Source organism: Notolabrus celidotus, chromosome 16 (genome assembly GCF_009762535.1).
Source record: "Notolabrus celidotus isolate fNotCel1 chromosome 16, fNotCel1.pri, whole genome shotgun sequence".
NCBI lineage: Eukaryota > Metazoa > Chordata > Actinopteri > Labriformes > Labridae > Notolabrus > Notolabrus celidotus.
The window spans coordinates 12,026,405-12,046,786 of NC_048287.1; the positions used below are offsets into that span (position 1 = coordinate 12,026,405).

Consider the following 20,382-nt stretch of genomic DNA (forward strand, 5'->3'; position numbering starts at 1 on the left):
AGTCACTAAAAAGGGGGCTAGTGAGCCAAAAGTGGTGTGTGTGTTTGTGTATTGGTTTTCCTATCTAACAGAGGGCTAGTAGCAAGCCAACCTTTTATTTGTCTTTCTCCCTGTATACATCATCATGTGGTGTGTGTGTGTGTGTACTATAGGTTTCAACATAGGACTTATGTGTTGATACAAATTCACCAACAGGGATTAACAAACCAACAAGGGACATTTCTGAGGTCCCATGTTGATTGTTTCTCTTGATGTCATCATATTGTATGTGTAAAGGAGAGCGCTTGAAATCATTAAAAAACATTAAAAGTGAAATGAGTACAGTGCTCAACACTGAAGAAAAATGGTTAAAATGACTGAAATTTTCCATGTCACAGTCAGTTTGGTGATATTTGCAGGTAGAAGTCAACAACCTTGCAAGCCTTACTACCTTGACAGTCTGTGTGGAGTTAGCAAGGCGTATACTGTATATTCCACTCTCCGTCACTCCAGATCGCAGGATGTCAGTGCAGTCTCTGAAAGTAAGCGGCTCCCCTTTTGGTAAATTGGAAATTTCTGCAAAAACAAGCAGACATTTATTTACAGATGGTAACCTCATGGGTTCTGCACACTAATCTCAGCTTCTTATGCAACTTCTATTGTAATGTTAAGCTCTTACTAAAGCTTGCAGTGTCTGTGAGGCATGCATGTATGTATGTGGTGTTTCTGAGATTTGAGTTACAAGCTCCTCTAGGTGAGTCATGAAAATGATACGTTTTCAGCCTGAACCACAATTCCCGAGCTCATTAATTGAAATTCTGCGGATCTCTATTTTGCAGTAAAGCTGAACATTTGGTGTTTATTGAAACGATTAATAATTTTTTCTCTCTAAGGAGGTTATTAATCACAGATTGCAATCGATCATTTTGTGGAACAATGTGGAAAATATGACAGAGCACTTTGTTATGTCAATGTGTCTTTTGATTTAAAAAAAAAGGAATATGTTAAACTGTTAGCTCTACTACCGTTGCAGTGGTTGACCATAGCCAGCAGCTGCTGAACAGTGTCTGTGAGAGCAGCCTGCTGACTCTGTAGCAGGGTGCTGTTGAGCGTAGAACTGAACAGTTCACCCTGCAGCTGACTGACCAGTCGACTCTGCCTCTCCAGAAGCTCTTGAAGCTGCTGCTTTTCGCTCTGTAAGCCCTGCAGCTCCCTCCCATACCGAGCCTCCAGCGCTAAGAGCCTCTGTTCCAGGAAACTACAACACACAAAAAGCAAAAATAACCATTAAGACTGCTTCTGACTGTATTCACTCGAAACATTATCAGAGTGCACTTTAGAAATCTGAAAACATACTTGAGATAAAATATGCCTGGAGAATGGAAGGTTTAGCAGAAGATTTGAATATAAAAAATATTTCCCTCAAACTTGATGTGCTTTGAATTTTACATCAAATGTTTTTAATGCAAATTGAACAATATATGATCATAAGTAGTGTGTTTTTAATGTAATGTTGTTGTCTTATGCAATGTCTATATATTAATCAAAGAGTTTGCCTTATCGTGAATTGTCATCCTCTTTTCTAATACGCCGGATGGCATTCATCCATTTCTGACAAACACTACATCTGTGTTGTGCTTGAACATGCTAATCATCAAATGCACTCTAATTTTGGTGATGGTGAACTGAAAAGCACTTTTTTTTTTCAATTTTGATTTCATTATGATGAAATGCTGATTCAGTCTTTCAACATATTCTTATTCTATAACTTTATTTGTCATTAATTACTAACATCAACATTATAGAAGCATAGTTCACAGCTTAATTACCCAAAATAATGAGTAAAGCAAGATTTAATAAAGAGCTGTATTACTCAGAAATATGAGTAGATTTAATGAAGTAAAAAAGATAGACAAAATAGAAAACAGTAAATTAGAAATCAAAAAAATCTAATTAAAGATAGGGAACTGAATCAATTAAATTGATTAAAAAAGATAGGCTAAAAGTGTGTTATAGGGTTTAAAAATAACTTGAAAATGAACACAGCCTGTGATGGGAGAAGTATACCTTATTCTTACACCTCATTATTAATCATGCCTTTCTTTGTTTTATATACTTACCATTTGCCCCAGCCTTTTAATAAAGCTTTATTCCTTCATTTTTAACTTATCATGGTAACTTGGTGCTTCAGTCTTTAGCCAGTTCATAGTAATCCCCTTCTTCATGAGGGGGATTTTGACTATGTATTGGTCTCCTGGATGCACAGCTCCTTCCAAATGTTCAAGGTAAAAAGAAGACAAGATCTAGGAAATACATAACCCAACACTTCACTAAGAGCAGAGTGAATATCAATCAAGAAATATTTTATTGTCTTGCAGTTCCAGAAAATGTGTGTATGGTTTGGTTCCATGTGGTTACATAATCTTCAGCATAGCTGTTGAGCATTTATCAGTTTACTTTTAATTTTAGGTGTGATAAAATATCAGATTTAATTCTTCCAAATGAATTCTCTCCATCTCAGTGGTTGTGTTATAGCTTGATACACCTTCTTTCTGATTTCTTCACCACGCTCTCTTTCCCATTTAGCTGTAACATACACTGTCGACTCCTTTCTGGATTCCATCAGACAGCTGTACAAGATTGACACAGCTCTTTCGGTTGAACAGCTCAATTTGCAACTCATTAACTGGGATGTGAGCGTAGTTCACTGTGGACACAGTGAATGACCGCTGACATTCCAGGAGGATTCCAGAGGGTATCGAAAGTTGCAGAGTTACTGAGCACTGTGTTTTACAGCAGCAGAGGTCTGATTTACGGCACCTGGCAGGCATTCTGCATGGCTTACAGTGCTTGCAATACAGATGTAGTTAGTGGTGCTGAAGAAGCCAGCTCTTGATGGAGTTTTATGACCAAATCAGGACAGATTCCAACCGGAAAAAGACCTGTGTGGTTTTCGAGGTGTGGCTTTATGAGAATGGTGAATAATTCTCATTTTGTGTTTGTTTTTTCTGTGTTGAGCCATTTTATTTTAGATGATGTGAAAATCATCTCACTCGCATTGTCTTTTATGAAGCAGATTCTCCCTGTGTGTTTGAGTGTTACAGTCAGAGCCTTTAGCCAAATATTCAGCCAATGAATTATAGTTTTACGTGTGTTTCTAAGATTTCAAAGCAACAATTTTTTTCCTTTGTTCACTTGGGATTTTATAGACTGTTAAACTTAATATCTGTCTGATTCTGTTGTATAATACAGATATTCATTTCATTTTGGAAATAATGCCTCTTCATGACCTACACAGTTAAATGAGGTGTGATGTTTTCAATTTAGAGCATAGGACCCACGGATAGTAATTTGAGAGGAATTAGAATAATCATAATTAACAGATATATTTGATATGTTTAAGATTTACAAGAAATGAACATAAATATATAATATCTTATGATAATAGCAATAAGTTTTATCTTTTTTTTCTGTGGCATTTTTTAAACATTGTCTTTCAATGCTTACATGAACATGTTGCTAATGGGGTAATATGCCCAAACTTCACCTGAGAATCAAGCCTGGTTTATACCTCTGCATTGACCCTATGCAGCATTGGCCAACGTGGACGATAGGGCTACATACTTGTGTGTCGACGTGGCTGTGTTGCGCTGCAATATTCCACCATAACGCTTGTGGGCAGTGTGGTCTCTTCTATTTGTCGGGCTGCCTGTTTCCAGCCCTGCTACGTTTTCGGTTAACTTTTTCACAGTGGTTCAGAGCCTATAATGTTATATTAAAGCTGATACATGTTGCTGTTTATCATACAGCAGTTATTAAATGGAGGAATAGAGAGGGGACGTGGGAGGAGATAAAATGTAAAATGTAGTGTAAAATGCCGATTTACAATGGGTGTGCACGTCTGGAAGTGCTTGAAAGGAAGGAAATACAATGCCACCCAGCGAACCAATCACAGGTGTTGAGGTCTGCATCGTTTCACCTAAGGCATCAATTTGATGCAGAAGTACAAACCAGGCTTAAGAAAAATAGCAAGTGTATGCACTTTTTTAAACGTCATATTAGACAAGAATATAGATAAAATATTCCAAAGAATCTATATGGTGATTTTCAGACTTTCATTAAAAACTCACAGGATTCTATCTATGTAGAGCGCTGATTCTTTGACAAAGTTGTTTTATGTACAAAAGACGACTGTGGCTCAGTGTTAGAGTCTGTCGTCTCTCAAGGTTGACTGTTTGATCTCAGCTCCTGCGTACTACATATCAATGTGTCCTTGGGCAAGACTGAACTCCATATTGATCCCAGTGTGAATGCATATGAATGGAATGAAATAATACAGATGGTCCCCTGCTGTATCATCCTCCTTCATCAGTGTATTAATGTGGTGTGAATGGATGAATGTGAGGAATAGTGCGAAAGAGCTTTCAGCTCTTGGAAAAACTAGAAAAGTGCTTTATAGGTTCTTGTCAATGTACCATTTATAAAACCCTCTCTAAAATATTTAGCCATTGGATTGAAAAAAATAAATAAAAGACAAGTGCAGGTGTTGAATCTATCCATTCAGGATTTACCGCTCACAGCTGAGGTTGCACAAACTGACACATTTGCATGACATTAAATAATAGACATCAGTGCGTCTGTCTCATTTGGCGAACATTATATAAACACCTGTACAGCAACAGCATTCACAGATGGGCCTGCATGCTATGCCTCTCCATCACTGCCACGTGGCTACAGTCTGACAACATAAGTGTGTGTATGTGTGCGTGTGTGTGTGTGTGTGTGTGTGTAGTGCCCCCCCCCCCTCCAAATGAAGATCATAAATCCCTGCTGCCTGATCTTTATGGCTTTGACTAACGACTGCAGCAGTTATTTATTGAAACAATCAAGCCACCTAGATTGAACAAGCTACTTTTCAGCCCCCATGCACACGCGGCCGCTGCTTTGAACGTGTATCCTCATTCCCCCACTTCAGGCTGCATCTTTGAAGGAGGCCTGGAGGGAAAGCTGAATCAGTCCAAATCATTGTAGCATTACTTAGATTCTTATATCTGATTTGTGGGAGAACACGCAATAAAAAGTGGTAAAAAAGACCTTACAATTTGTTCTCCATTAGTAACTTACTAAGAGGAGCGAAGTGTAGAGTGGGGCGGTTAAGCAGAACAGAGATGTTGTAACAGTTAAGGGTTTTGACAGAACAAACATGGCAGTTTGGATCCCATTGCATCCTAGGCAATCATACTGTTCTGCTTATGATCTTGTGCTATTTATTATTATTGTAATATATATTATTACTGGTCTGTCTCACTCCACGAAATGCTGCACTTTCTGCCAGTACTATTTTACATGTAATGTCTGTGAAAACAAACACGTCTCTCTGCTCCTTTTAGTTGGCAGCAGTTCAAAAAACTGGCTTCATGCCCTGGAGCATCAGCAGCAGAAGCTCTCCGCAACCACTGCAGTCCTCCCCCCCTTTATTCCACAGCTGCCTGGCTGCAAATCTACTATGACCTTCCTAATATCATGCATCCCATCATGGTGTTTACTCCTGTGAAGATGTATCCATTTATTTATATGTCAGAGCTGTGTCACAGACTTGAAGGACGAGGGTCAAAGGGCAGGCCGGGGTCAAGCAGAGCCAGATGTGTTACAGGTGTTGGAGCTGGGGCACCCTGCTTTTCCCGTCACACTTTGTACAGATGAATAGAGTGATAAACAATTAAAGAGGGAAAACGTCTGTTGTCTTTCACACCACCCAGCACTCTGTCTTTAAACCCTGCTGGCCCTAATTTGACCTTGTGTTCCTCGAGAGAAGAATGGGAAATCCCTCCTCAAACACAGCCTATTCACTGGCATATGAATGCTCATGCTAACACAATACACATTATACTGTTCGTAAGTGCCCTGTCGTTTTTTTTTTCAGATCTGTTGGATGAAAAGGACAAGTTTTTACATTAGAGTAAACTTATTTGAGTGCTTCATATTTTGTCACCCAAAGTCAAGTAGCATTTTCCTGAGGAAACAGTCCGTGGTGCACAGGAAGAGATGGATCATATGTTTCACTGGCTCATTTAGAATCAATGCGAAGAGAAAGCAGAAGAGAAGAAAGCAAGAAAAGAAAACCCTTACACACACTCACACACTCACACACACACACACACACACACACACACACACACACGCATGCCCGCAAGACACAATTGTGCCAAAAAAGGTTCCTGACCCCATGCTATCTCTGGCTATTAAAAAAAAAGACCTTATTATGACCAAACATAAGAAAAAAAGATACCTAAAGTCTCTAAAAGTAGTATGGGAGGTAGAACCTTCATATATCAGGCACCTCTCCTTTGGAGTCATCTACCAGTAAGTGTCCAGGAGGCAGACACTCTACTTTTAAGAGTAGGCTTAAAACTTTCCTTTATGATAAAGCTTATAGTTAGAGCTGTCTCAGGCTTGGACCAGCTCTTAGTAATGCTGCTATAGGCTAAGACTGCCGGCAGAACTGACACACTGAGATCCTCCCCCTCCCCTATATACAAATAAAGATTGATTGATTAAGAGATAGATAGATAGATAGATAGATAGATAGATAGATAGATAGATAGATAGATAGATAGATAGATAGATAGATAGATAGATAGATAGATAACCACTTTAACTGACATAAAATATTCCCAAATCCTGTGCCTAAACATAGTTAAAAGCATAGTTTGGTATTTTTTATGTTGTGTTGTATCAAGTATGCCAGTAAAAAGTGTCACCCACATAAGATCCCCATCAGCTTTGACCCTTGGTTATGAAACGGTGTGAAATTGATACTGGTCCTTCTTTATGACTCACTAAAGGAAAGAAAACTATCAGGATGAAGTTTCAGTATTTCTAATTATTATGTTTCAATGACTAAAACAACTGCCAGTGGGTAGGTTCCACACGATGTGATAACAGCACACTGCCACAATGTTTTTTTTTTTTACTTTTCTAACGCAAAACCCCACTGTGAGTGATGTGTTTTACTGCTAAATGAAAGCAGGTTGAGACTTTTGTTATAAAACACCACTAACACATGAGCAGTACAAGATCAGCACAGGGATAAAAGATATCACTTAGTCCACAATGTTTGCCACATTCAACACAAACTTAAAGGTCGTCACAGGAGGAGGAACCAAAACATCAATGTTTAGTGTAAGTGTATGCAATGCTCAGAATTCTTCAGTGCTTTACTGAGCTGTCTGAAGGACACTTGCTAATAGCACTCCTTCTAGATGCAACACATATGTTTTTCTCCACTTGAGCATGCCAAGAGAGGTATCCAGGGGGGATTTTGCCCTCCTGGAGACTTGATTGGTCACCCCCGGTGCCATCTCAAGATCCCAAACTATAATTAGCTGGTTTCTTTTTCAGAGGCTGGCCTAACGTTAAAATCAACCATATGGGCTGTATTGCAACTGGCTGCAAGAAAATTTCTTTCATTTCAATGCAGCACATTTCCTTTTGTCAGTACATTTCTGTCTTATCTTCTTTACACCCTTCACATTTTTCCTTAAAGTGCTCATAACTTCAAGTTTTGAATACTTCTCAGTAGCACCTTGTGTTGCGGGGTTACAAAAGTTGGCCCATGGCATTTCTTCTTTCTTTGTAGTGACCTTCATGCCTGTAGTTAAGATGTTCTTTTTATTTTGTTATTTCGTTGGTCCAATGGTATTTAAAAAGAAGACACAAAAACAATGGAAAGTGATCATGTTGTAGCATTAGCAGCGCCTATGGATCTGAGAATAGTACCCCAGAGAAAAAAAGGGGTCTAGTTTGTTTCTCCGCCACTATTGTTGACAGCAAAGTTGATAGCAGACGCCTTGCCTCTTCCTGAATTTGTGTGCAGCAGTTAGTGCTGGCCCAAAAAAATATTATCAGTGGACAAAGGCCCGTAACCTGAAATGACATTGGGGTCAAAGACGTGGCATGTAATTTCTGTTGTCCAAAGCATAATTATAATGTTACAAATATATAAAGATTTAATAAATACCACATTACAGTACTAAACTCTCCACTTAACTTACTCATATGAGTATTCACTAAAAAAAAAATCTATTTAAGGAGCTATTGAGCTCAAAAATACAGAACTGTCCTTCCTGGATAACGTCTGGGCTTAAACTCTAAGTACACAAAAATAAACAAAAATTAGCTAAAAATGTCAGAAATCTTAATAAAAGCATTTATTATGTACTGGGGCATAATTTTGTTGATATGTGCAATGATACCCACAGTTATAGTCACAAGACTAAGCATATTTACATATTTATGAAATAAATACTTTTGTCTCCATTTTTGGATTTCCAAATGTCCTTCCTGGGTAACACACAAAGTGGCTATATATTACCATATTTGGATTTGGATAGTCATGTGACAGGCTATTGCATCAGCCAACAGATTATTTAGAACCCCCAAAACATATCACACGGTCAGAAAGTCTCTCTGAAAATATTGATATTTTGACCTTTTCGCCGACTGGTGCACTATGTCCTCAAATCATGTGTCTTTCTGGAAAATGCTAATAAAACGTTTATACATTTAAAAAAGACCTATTTCATGTTAAATATGACATTGATGGGTTGAAAGTTAAGCCATCATTTTACCCAGTAGGGCTAGTTAGTGCCTGATTATAAAGGGAAAATATTGTTTTCGTCCTTCGTGCATACGATATGTCCTCCTTGCATAACAAATATCTTCTGTTACCCAGGACATGTCCTCTGTTATCTAGAATCGACATGTTAATCAATATATATATATATATATATATATATATATATATATATATATATATATATATATATATATATATATATATATTAGTATCTGTACCTTTTTAGGCAGTGACTTGAAATTGTTAATTATGTTAATAACAATATTATGTATTTTTAAACTTTTGTGGTATTTTTTGTTGTTATTTTTCATGTTATTCAATGATAGCAACACTGGTCATTATCATAGATTTTGGTGTTTTGGAGTTTTTCCCAAAAATGAACCAATATTTATGCTATAATATGATGCAAAGCCTGCAGAGCGAGTTCAGGCAAATAAGGTTTTAGTATACTGCCTTACAAAGACAAAGTGAAGTAACTACACATTCGGTCAAACTTGAGTTAAGACTGAAGTTGGCCTTTGTGACATCTGTTGTATCATCTGACAAAGTCTCCTTGTGCAATTGTGTTCTGTTTCAGAAATAAATAGGTATCAAATTTGCAGTGCCTAAAAAATTCGGACAAAAACGAAGCCAAACCGCAGTAAGTGCTGTTACTGCGCACTGGCTTTGTATGATAGTACGGCTACAATACTGCCATACAAAGCCAGAGCACAGTAACTGCATTTACTGTGGTTTGGCTTTGAAATGCAACTACAGAAACATACTACTGTACAATGCCAAACCGCAGTAAGTGCAGTTACCACACTCTGACTTTATTTTTTCAGGTTAGTTCGTAGGTAATGCAGTCTGCTTTTGTATTGTTATCGTGATGACCAGCAAAGAAGCAGTCCTTCAAACACAACCAGAGGCTCAACTAGCTGCCGCAAAATGTATCAGCATAGCACTCCTTGCACAATCCCAAATCAGTAGGATGGTTGAACTCTTGGTAAATTGGTAGGACAGAGAAAAAGCTAAAGCAACTAGTCTGAGAAATAAAAATATTGGAAACAATTAGCGAGCAATTAGCATGCTAGTCCCTAGCATACGAAAAACACAGGAAGACAGACAAATTAAGTCTACCTGCCTCTTTGATGGCAATATCCACTCTACAAACTCATGATAATCGTATTAGTCTGTTTCAGATTTCTTGATCAGCTCCCAGGATGTCAAAGACTAAGTAATATTAGTCCTGCAGCAGCCCCTACTGCCGTGCTGCTAAATGCAGGGTTATCAGATCTCATTCAAAACGATTCAAAATATTTTTCATTATATTAAAACCATTAAAAACTATCAAACTTGGCTGGAAACTGATTTTTTTTCCTTAAACAAAAAAGTAGGGTAGATAAATAAACATACTCATATTGTAGACTAACTTTGCCTTTGGAATACCTATAGAGTTGTTTAAAGTATTTCAACAGCAGAGTGCAGTATATGCATTTTTGGGGTCATAGGTCACATTATGGTTTTGATTTTTGTCCATAAAAATTTCTTCAGGAAAAGTCATCACATGAATGCTTTCACACTGATTTACCTACAAGATATTTGTCTGGCCAGTCCAAAAACTTTAAAGGCCTTTTCCTCAGTTTCACTGTTTGCAAAGTTAGTGCACTTTGCCTTTGTAATGCAGTATAGCTATTGATATTTAAGGTTCAGTTTTGTCCTTCCAGATGCACTGTCTAATAAAAAGAGGCAGAGACATTTCAGGTCCAGGAATAATGCTGACCCACAAGCTAGGGCTGAGTATTTTGAGGAAAAAGCGAGCAAGCATCACTTGATGATTCGGAAATCTTGCAGTGGTCATTCCTGGCTAACAGCATGTAATTCCGGGTAACAATGACACAGTCAAGTAATTAAACCCAGATTTTCATATTATATTACTCAATCATGTTTTTTGAGTTGAGGATAGAATAACAACCCTTTTACCTTTACTGTTAAACATTTTAAGACATTTTTCAACTTTTTTCTCTTTTTTGCATTGAATAATGTGGAATGAACAGGAACTAATGAAGCCATTTCAGTATAAATGTCCAAATATAATATATACATTGTGATGAAAATGTAGTTTTCTGAGCAGTAATTGCTTGTTGAGCTCTAACTATAGTTATCTATTAACTTTTAAATGCCAACAATGATAGACATATTAATTAATTTTCAAATCCATTTCCGTTACCCAGGGAGGACAATCTTCATGGGAAAAATCATGTGATTCACTGAAAAAGTGTTTATTGCATTTTTAAAACAAATCCCTGTTGTTGAGTTGTATACAGAACACTCTAATAACGATAGAAAGTGGTTAATGGACATTTTTTAGCCAATTTTTTTTTTCAATTTTCAAATCCTTACTCCTCTTTATTTTGTTGAAAAGCTTTTTTCAAATTCGAAAAATATACTAGGGAACATAAGAATGATAATAGTTTAAGTTGATAGAATTATTGGGGAGAGAAAGGGTCAGTTAAATGCATTTAATTCATGTGTGTGCAAAGAGACTGCATATCACTCCTGAATCAGTCAATGCCCCTCTTGGGCCACCACAGTTAAACAAGTCTGGATATGCCCAAGCAAAAGTTGTCAAGTTCTTTAAAATCGACATGTACGAATAAACTTTTCAAGAATGTGTTTTCTCACCCGTTTTTGTCACTGAGCCGTGAGATCTCCTGAGTCTGTAGTAGAATATGTTTCTCCAGCCTGTTAGTGAAGAGCGAGTACTCAAGTAGCTGAATCTCCAGGCGACTCGTCTGATTTAGCACCTATAGATTCATAAAAAAAGACAAAACAACTGTACTCAAGTATGAACAGGTTGAGGGGTTAATGGGAGGTGGGGAAATATTTTGATGTGGAGATTCAATTTTAAAAAATCTGTTGTGGATTAACAACGTGGGACTGCACATCACTTGGCTTGTAATGTGTTGTGTGTAATGTTCTTTGATCGTACAGTGAAAACAAGAGCAGTAATTATCTCATAAGCACCTGTGACATGTTTTTGAAGTTTCAGATGCAACGAAAGGCTGAACAAAGCAGCTCGGATATTTGTACAGGTTGCAGTTTCATATTGGCTTTGATAAAACAAAAAGAAAGCACAGGGACAAAAACAGCCCAATCTGTGATAACAGCGCTGTGGCATGATTGAAGACACATCTGTGTTGTGCTACTGAGTTTCTGTGTTTTAATTGGCGCGTTGTCAGACGCCGAGCTCAACTCTTTATGTCAATCACAGCCTGTAGAACCAGACAGCAGCTGTTTCAAAGCAGTCGCCGCCACCTTTGGGCACAGCCTCTCAGCAGGTTACATCTGATTCACATTTAATTAGCTACGCGCCATGTGAATCGCAAGTGACATTGTTTGTTATTTCATGGATGTGACCCTGGCAGTTGTTCATTTGGATTGGCTTCAAACAAGTAATCTCGGGTTTGCTCAGACGCTTCCTGATAGGCTCACCTGGGTCTCAACGTCTGTCAGTTTGCGGGTCTGCTCGGCTGATTGGCTGAGGAGGTTGGTTCCCATCTCTAGCATGGCAGCTGTCTGGGTATGTACCGCAGTTCTCTTTATTTCCTCCATCCCAGAGCGCACATTCTCCTGGATGAAGTTCTCCAGCTGTAAGTAGAATTATGCAGATTTTATGGCTTTGCTGAATGTCAAAATCCCCTGTTTTACTTTGGTGATTATCCTATTTGGAGGTAATATCCCCATATATTCAGTGACAGCTTGAAGGGGTGAAACATCCTGTGATACTTTGGGCACAGTGTAAGTAGTAACCCCAGGAATCTATCTTCTTCACCTTAATTTTTCAGGTATTGTGATGGAGTCATGAAATCTAGCAACCCTAGAGCACTTACAGTTTCTTACCACCAATGTGTCCATCCATCAATCTGCAGATCTACCTCAGGCCAGTAGGAACCCTTACATTAATAAAATTATGCACTGCAGGAGTTTCAATGGGATTTCAAAAAGAGCTGTAACCAAGAGGCTGAATCATAAAACCTGTGTGCAGGACTTCAGGGATAGTCGCCTATACTTGGCAATCAATCATAAGCTCAGAGACAGGAGCACTGACAAAAAACCCATCATATGTTGCAGCAGGAGTAAAAAATAGAACGGCATCCATCTTGTTCCAATAAATAGATTTTCTTATTAATGTGCTCGGTTTGAGCAAATGGCATGTGGAAGACAAATTCAGCTTTCCCCTGCTGTGGAGATGGGATTTTATTTGACGTTTAAGAGGCAATGGCCTGTGCCTTGCAATAAAGGAAAGTGGATTATCGAACAATAATATTTATGACTTTTCTGGGGAGAGATCAGACTTTGCTTGTTAAACACAAAGACTGGAAAATAGGGTCTCTCGAGGTAAAAGCGCAAGAAATGATCCAGCCAATGAGTGGCTATTCTAAAAGAAATTGAGGAGAATTCAGAAGAGGGTTACTGTTTGTTTCTCTCACTGTTGAATGTCGAATACAGAAAGGAATGGGATTATGATAATGCATTGCAACTTTCTATTTTTTATGCAGTACAAAAAATGGAGATCCAAGTGGCTGAATCAAGATCAATCTATAATTTAATTGTTTGCCTGCTTTCAATCTCTTTTAATTTCTTAATTTTTCTAGATCTCTTGAACCAACTGGCTCTTTCATTCATACTCTCCCCCTCCCTCTCCCTCTCGGGCTGTAAATCCATCGCTCCCATTTAGCTACTTTGACTTCTGAGACAACAGAAAAAAAATCCATCCATTGTGTAGGTTATAAAGAGATTACCAAGCGGATTAAAGCCTTCAACTCCAGAGGAAGAACCAAAGATCCCTGCATCCTAATCAGCCTCATGTATTGAAGCCCCTATCAGCTGCCTGTCCACAGAGTTCCTATTACAGCCTTCTGTGATACAGCTCAATCCAGAGGTCTTGATCCACTCCATCTGCCATTTTAATTGATAGCAGCTCTGTCACATGCTGCACTAAATCACATTTAGGATGTAGTTTATTTCTGTTTTGTTTTGGTCTAAGAGGAATAAAGTAGGGATGAGTGCTGAGAAAATTACCGGACTTGTATCACTTGATATCTTAATTATGGAGCCAATAGACACATTTGTTCTTGGTTACAATTACAGAGAAGAGAGGGAACATATCTTTTGGCAAGTGACAATGATGGACTGAGGCTAATCAGGATAGCTATGATTGTAAGGAAGTAATTATTATGTTCCCATGAAGAAGGTGACCTGATCCATGTGTTGGTGCTACATAAGGTTAATCCACTTATCACTGGAGAAAATGCAGTCTTGAATTTAAGGGTAATTTTACTAAAATTAAAAAGAAACATGTCCCCAGTTACTCCCCATGTTGTCTAACCACGCAGGAAGTCCCAACAGTGTTTAAGACAATCGGCAGCTTGCGCTGAATAATTTACACATCCCATTGTGGGCAATTTTCATCTAAACTATTTTGTGTGAATAAATAGTTCCAATGAAAATTGTCGAAAGTTTGTTCATGATCCTCAGAGGATATCTTATCATGCTTCTAAAACCTGACATTTCATCTAGGGCCACTCACAAGTCAGAGCTATCACTTAGCCAAGGTAAATATCTGACCAGCAAGTAGTCGATTGGGAAAAATATTTGTACAGGTATTCATGGTTCCAAGATGATTCATCCTAAAGACCTAGGTGATCCACTGACCTTCCTTCAATGCCATCACGATTATGAAATTTGTGGCAATTTGCAAATTTTAACATGCTAAAGGGACACCAATTGTTGACATGGTAAAAGTGTAGACTGTAAAAAAAAAAAAAACAGAGATGTGTGAGTGACGTCACCTAATGGGTTCTCAGGAAATAATTTGAAGCTCAACTATGACCGTAGCCATCTTGGAAATGTTGACTCAACCTAACTTTCTGTCAACCAATAGAGGTGGAGCTGAGGCGGGCTAAGAGCCTTCTGGGAAACGGCGACTCAGCTTTGACCCAAATTATGCAAATGTATGATAACTTCTACCGAATAGATTTTCTTAAAGGTAGAGTTTAAATAAATGGGAATATTTATGTAAATATAAAACTTATTCTACGTTACCAAAAACAAAATTATTTTCACACATTAGATGATTATACACTTAACACTCTAAGCACACTAATGAATATTCCATTCCATTTCTACCAAGTCTGTTCCACTGAATACACTGCACCTTTAACATATGCTTTTTAAAAATGACTACCCTTGCACCGGATGACTCAATAAAGAAATGAGCTACATAGATCAGAACTGTTTTTGAACCAGGCTTTCAACACATTTAATTAGCATTGAAACACGGGATCAGATGGTGATTCCTTGGCTTTTTCAGCCAATTAAAAGTGGACCCCCAAGAAACTACAGGCTTTTTTTCACCCCTCCATTATCTTCAATTTTTCAACACTGGTGGTTTGCACTTGGGTAAAACTTATATCTGTTAGTTATCTGTTAGACTCTGTGGAATGTCCAATGCTTAAGCACAGTGTCCTATAACAACATGTATCACTGTAGAGGATGTGATATTAGATTAAACTAAAGCTGTGGTGACATGATGTCACCTATTGCGTTTTAATAATTTGGAAAAACCAACCCCTTAAGATGTCTTCTGGTCAGGGGCCATACTTCAAGAATTTGATATATGACGAAGGGTGTATTTTTAAGGCAATAAAAGGTAATGGCGATAAATCAGATATTATGAATATTGTGTGTGTGTCTTAGTATCGTCTTAATGAAATATAACAGAGCCAGGAGTCCAGTCACAGAGGGTCACCTAACCACCTTGATCTCCATGCAATATTTCTGCATTAGCATAATCTGCAGAGGCTCTTAAAAGTCCCTAAGAAAAGCATGCACACATCCCTTCTGCCAACCCCTCAGGGCAGCAGAAGCAAGAGGAACTAAATGGGGGGCTAGAACAAAAGAAAACAAACACAAGTTCCTTCTTGGAAACACTAAAGAAGGAATCTGGAACATTAATACAGCTCTGTTGCTCTCGCCTACTTGAAGATTCCTCAGCGGAACATGTTGGATTAGTGTGTGATCCTGTGTTTTTTGTGTGGGGGTGTGTGTTTTCTTTCAAAGGTTTTGGGTGGAAGGATCATGGCAAGAGTCATACCGTCCCTGGGGAACTTAAAGTGAGATTGTCTAAAGTTTCACACACACACACACACAGACACTTGCCTCAAGCTTTCCTGAACACATATCACCAATTTCTCCCTGAATGTATGCAAATAGGCTGAATGAGTTTCAGAAGGTGCTGAAAGGGCTTTACCATCTGCAGTCAAGGGTCAGTATGCCCTCGTGGACTTTTTAGAAAGTTCTCTTGGGTCCTGCTATGTTTATGTGGAAGTCCCACCTACAGTGCGATCATTTATGCATCACTGTGGCCTGAGGGGGTAACTTGCTGAAAGGTTGTGTTCATTCCAGACGTTGTGTGGAGGAAATTTGGCAGCAGAGCAAGATATGTGTCAGCAGAGCTTTTTTTCTGTACATGGAGAGGATTTATCTCCTTCAAGACCACTCATATCAAACTCTAGAGGAGAGAGAGAGAGAGAGAGTGAAAAAGAGACCACTGAATACGCTCAAGATATGTGCAACATGGGATGCTTTTTGTTTTCCTCAGTTTAGCATATGCTGTGCAAACCTTGCTTATGAATTATATAATGCACGCACAAGGTAAAGTGTGTGCACACTATTTCTTTCACGCTCTATCTCTCAAGCACACATACACATACAGTGTGGCCTCATGGGACGCTTTCCCTGGAAGCAAGGTCTCCAGTTCATAGACTGAGCATCAGACAGAGAGCGCACAGGGGATTTGGTATGTGTGTGTGTGTGTGTGTGGGGGGGGGGGGGGGGGTTGTCATGTGTGTTGTCATGTGTGTTGTCGTGTGTGTTGCATGTGTGTTTCCAAGAGAGCGTGAGCAAGATAGGTAAAGAGTTCGAGATCTGATGGTCGCCAAGTCAGGGTGTGAGTTGAAACTCATTCATCATCCCGGGGGGAGTGGAACGGTCCAGATATAAGTAAAGGAGATGGATAGAGAGGAACAGGGTGTCAAAAGAAAAGGCAGGCTGGAGGAAGGAGAGGAAACACGGACAATTTTGTGGTGAGTGAGAGCGAAAGTGGGAAGTGACAGGAGCACAGGAAGAGCTTTGGCATTCATTACACCCTATTTTCAAATCCTGAAATAAAATCAACATGTTTTCTCTCAGTCAGCCAAGCTTAACACTCCACAGAAGCCCTCATAATCGGCCTGAGGATTAGTGTGTACCATAAATATTCTGTCAGTGATGCAGACAAGAATAGAGAGACGGGTGGAGAGGGCTGGCATGTCAGTCAGTCTGTCCCAGACAATGGCCCAACACTGATTCTGTGCCCTGATGACCTTAGCAAGGAAAACACTATTGTAAAGCCACTTTTAATCGCATCATTTCATTTTACCCATAATCCAGGCTAAATGGAACTGCAAAGGCCATCAGCTCGGAGACGGCATGCTGAAATGTGTCTCCAGCAGATAAACATTTTTTCTATTCACCAAGCAAAACATGGTATATTTGTATGCATGCTGAGTTTGGTCCAGAGCGTGTTTTAAATAAAGACGAAGTTCCTGCATGTTGTAGCCTGTGGGGGCGAAAGTATTAATTTAGCAGGTTTAACTGTGTGAGACATATTTGGCACCGACTGATATTAGCAAAACTTATTTCATCTTGTCTTCCCGCTCTTGCATGCAACAGGGAGTTTCTGGCATCCCAGTGGTCTTAAATACAGACACATACAGTCATACAAGATGTGTAGTCATGGAGCCAGATATGCATACAATAAGTATCCAGGAAATCCCAGCTAAGCACTGAACTTATCAAAAATGACAGCCTGTAAACAGATGTCACCAGATACTGTACTTTGTGGACATCCTTATACGGGCTACATTTTCAGCTTTTTTACGGCCTAAAAACAATGTTTAAAAAAAGAAAGAACAAGACTGTTTCAGCCAAAAGGTACTGTCGAAATAGTAAGTATAAATCAGCAAAAATAGTTATATAGTTAGCATTTAGAGCCCTTACCTTCTGCAGCCACTGGGTGTTATTCTCCATGGCATTCTCCAGATTTTCCAACTTCCTCTCCTGCCAGGAAGGCCTCTCCTTCTGGGCCTTCCCCGGCTTGGGTTGGCTTGTGTTTTGATCAGCCTCAGGTGGGGAGTCCCTCTGGAGAGTGTTAGTAACCTGAAAGTTCTGCAAAGGATTGCAGTGTTCCACCTCAGGGAGGATGAAGGTGTAGCTGCAGGGGCCGTGCTGCACACGGTGCTGCTGGCGCTCTGAGGCAATTGCGGTGGCCAACAGGTGGTAGGCCAGGTAGGCGAGGGTCAGGGCCAGCAGGCGGCCCATTATAGGGGGGAGGAAGGGGAGGGGGAGAGGGAGGTTGCTCCACCTGGGGAGCAGAGAGGTGGGTCAGGTGAGTGTTCCCTTTGTTTCTCTTCTTTTCTGCCTCTTGTTCAGTTGTCCATCAACACTCAGACTTTTCCTTCCTCCTATCCCCTCTGTCCAACTCCTGCTGCTCCTGTCTCTGCTGTATCACTTTCTCTTCTCCTCTTTTGGCTTTTCCTCCTCTTCACAGTTGCATCCAGAAGTTTTCCTCAGCCCAATCCCAGCTCCTGCTGTTCACACACAGACAGGAAAAAAAGGAATTGCCTCTTATTGTAACTCCAAGACTCAGTCAGCACATGCAGCTCAATCCAGGAAGCCAACAGTTGATTTCCCTTCCACCATTTATCTCTTTTTTCAGAAGTTGTCTTCCTCACTGCCTTCTTGTCAAGCTGCTGGACTCCATGCGTTTGGTGAGGAGAAGAGGGAACAGGAGGGGTGGAGTGGAGTTTAGAGTGGCCCGCTTCAGGATGTTGGCTGAAGTAGTAACGCTCTCCAACTGGAGAGAGAGAAAGCGAGTGGCGTACCTCTCCACACATACGCACATGCACCTCCTTAGAACATAATCACTCAACCAGCCTTCCCTCTTTCACTTTCTCTCTCCCTCCTCTGGTCCTGCTGTTCGGAGGGGTTGAGGAAGCAAAAAAAAAACACACGACCACGCTGTTCACATGAGCAACAACAAGGAACTTCTACTCTTTTTTTTTCTCCCTCCTGTTCTCTCTCTTTTTCTGTCTACAGATAGTCTCTCTGTCTTTCTTCCTTACTGTGGAATTCAAAGTAAAAAAATCTAGGTACAGTTAAATGTCCTGGAAGAAAAAATATGAATTCAACCATAAGTTTTGTATATTTTATTGTAGAACTGTGTACAGCCTACATCATCAAAAAATATGTGCTTGCATTTAAGCAATGGTAGCAGTGTTTTTGCATTCATACAGACAAGCTTAAAACACTGAAACGAAACGGTTTCAAGCATCAAAATATAATTTATCAGAATCAATATTTCATCCAAGGACTCAAGTACTACAGAATTCTAAAGAATAATAACTGTTACATAGCAACCACTGTGTCGGTGTGAAGTGTTACCCTGTTTTCAGGTGACTTTAGGCCAAATCAGGGTTCCCACGCGTCCTGGAAAACCTGGAAAACAGTTGACCAGTTTTCCAGTACTGGAAAACATCTGGAAAATGGGAGAAAAAGTAAAATGTCTTGGAAAATCACATATAGTCCTGGAAAATTATTCCAACATGGCTGCGTTCGACCTGACCCTATTAACAAAACACATCCCCATTCATTGAAAGTTGAGTGCACGCTGTGCTGGAAAAGACAGCGACACTGCGCAACTTTTTTCACATCTTTTCTCCTTCACTTCATAATCATGCATTCACAGAAAACGGGGGTATATTGTTTATGTTTTATGGTACATTTGGCTCAATTACTGTACTCTAGCTCAGTTGTTCTCAAAGTGGGGGTCTGCGAACCATATCGTGGGGGTCTGTGAAATAATTTGAATAAATTTCTAATAAATTATAAAATTGTGCTGTGTCATTACAAAACAGCATACACCATTGTTATGATACCATTTGGTGGCTCGAAGGGATATGTGAGTCTTGCTACTGTTAATTTTCTGAAAGCGTTTAAGATCAATTACTTGAAAAGTATAAATGCTGTCATGTTGAGTCCACAAGGAATGACATGACCCTCTGTTTTAAAGTATACAAGTGGTATTTACTTGATTCAAATTGAAGTGTTATCTGTTTATCACTATGGTACAGGTCTGAAGTATTTACATTGATATGTTTTACAATACAAATAGTTCCAAGGGCAACTAAGAGTGAAAATGGTAGTAAGCATATTCTTTAGTGATGGGAAGTTGGGCTCTTTTCAGAGAGCCGGCTCTTTTGACTCGGCCCCCAAAGAAGAGCCGGCTCTTTCAACTCCTGAACGGCTCTTAATTTAGGATCTTTTGTAGCAATATATTTTACCTTAACTTTGCAAAAACTAATGGTTTGTGTGTTGAAACCCCTTTTACGTACAGTGTTTATATGAGAAGTCTTATACTTGCCCAGTTGTGTGCATTTATTCTGTTACAAAATCATTCTCACCCTGATCCTAGGGTTATGATTAGGGTTAGGGATTTGATTAGGGTTAGGGTTAGGGTTAGGGTTAGGGTTGTGATTAGGGTTAGGGTTAGGGTTAGGGTTGTGATTAGGGTTAGGGTTGTGATTAGGGTTAGGGTTGTGATTAGGGTTAGGGTTAGGGCTGTGATTAGGGTTAGGGTTAGGGTTGTAATTAGGGTTGGGGTTAGGGTTAGGGCTGTGATT

General features: G+C 39.4%; 2 protein-coding genes across 2 annotated transcripts in view; one reads left to right on the forward strand and one right to left on the reverse strand.

Moving 5' to 3' along the window:
• The window catches only part of angpt2b (angiopoietin 2b), a 29,576-nt gene extending 10,379 nt beyond the window's left edge, over positions 1-19,197 (reverse strand). Inside the window, exons 1-6 of the mRNA XM_034705241.1 lie at positions 19,145-19,197; positions 17,702-18,291; positions 12,092-12,247; positions 11,282-11,403; positions 1,005-1,237; positions 431-555 (exon numbers count right to left, since the gene is read on the reverse strand). Coding sequence (XP_034561132.1) covers positions 431-555; positions 1,005-1,237; positions 11,282-11,403; positions 12,092-12,247; positions 17,702-18,022 — 957 coding nt within the window. The 5' untranslated portion in view covers positions 18,023-18,291; positions 19,145-19,197. The remainder of the gene's footprint in view (positions 1-430; positions 556-1,004; positions 1,238-11,281; positions 11,404-12,091; positions 12,248-17,701; positions 18,292-19,144) is intronic.
• The window catches only part of col9a2 (procollagen, type IX, alpha 2), a 191,754-nt gene that overhangs the window by 119,799 nt on the left and 51,573 nt on the right, over positions 1-20,382 (forward strand). The gene's annotated exons all lie outside the window — the stretch shown is intronic.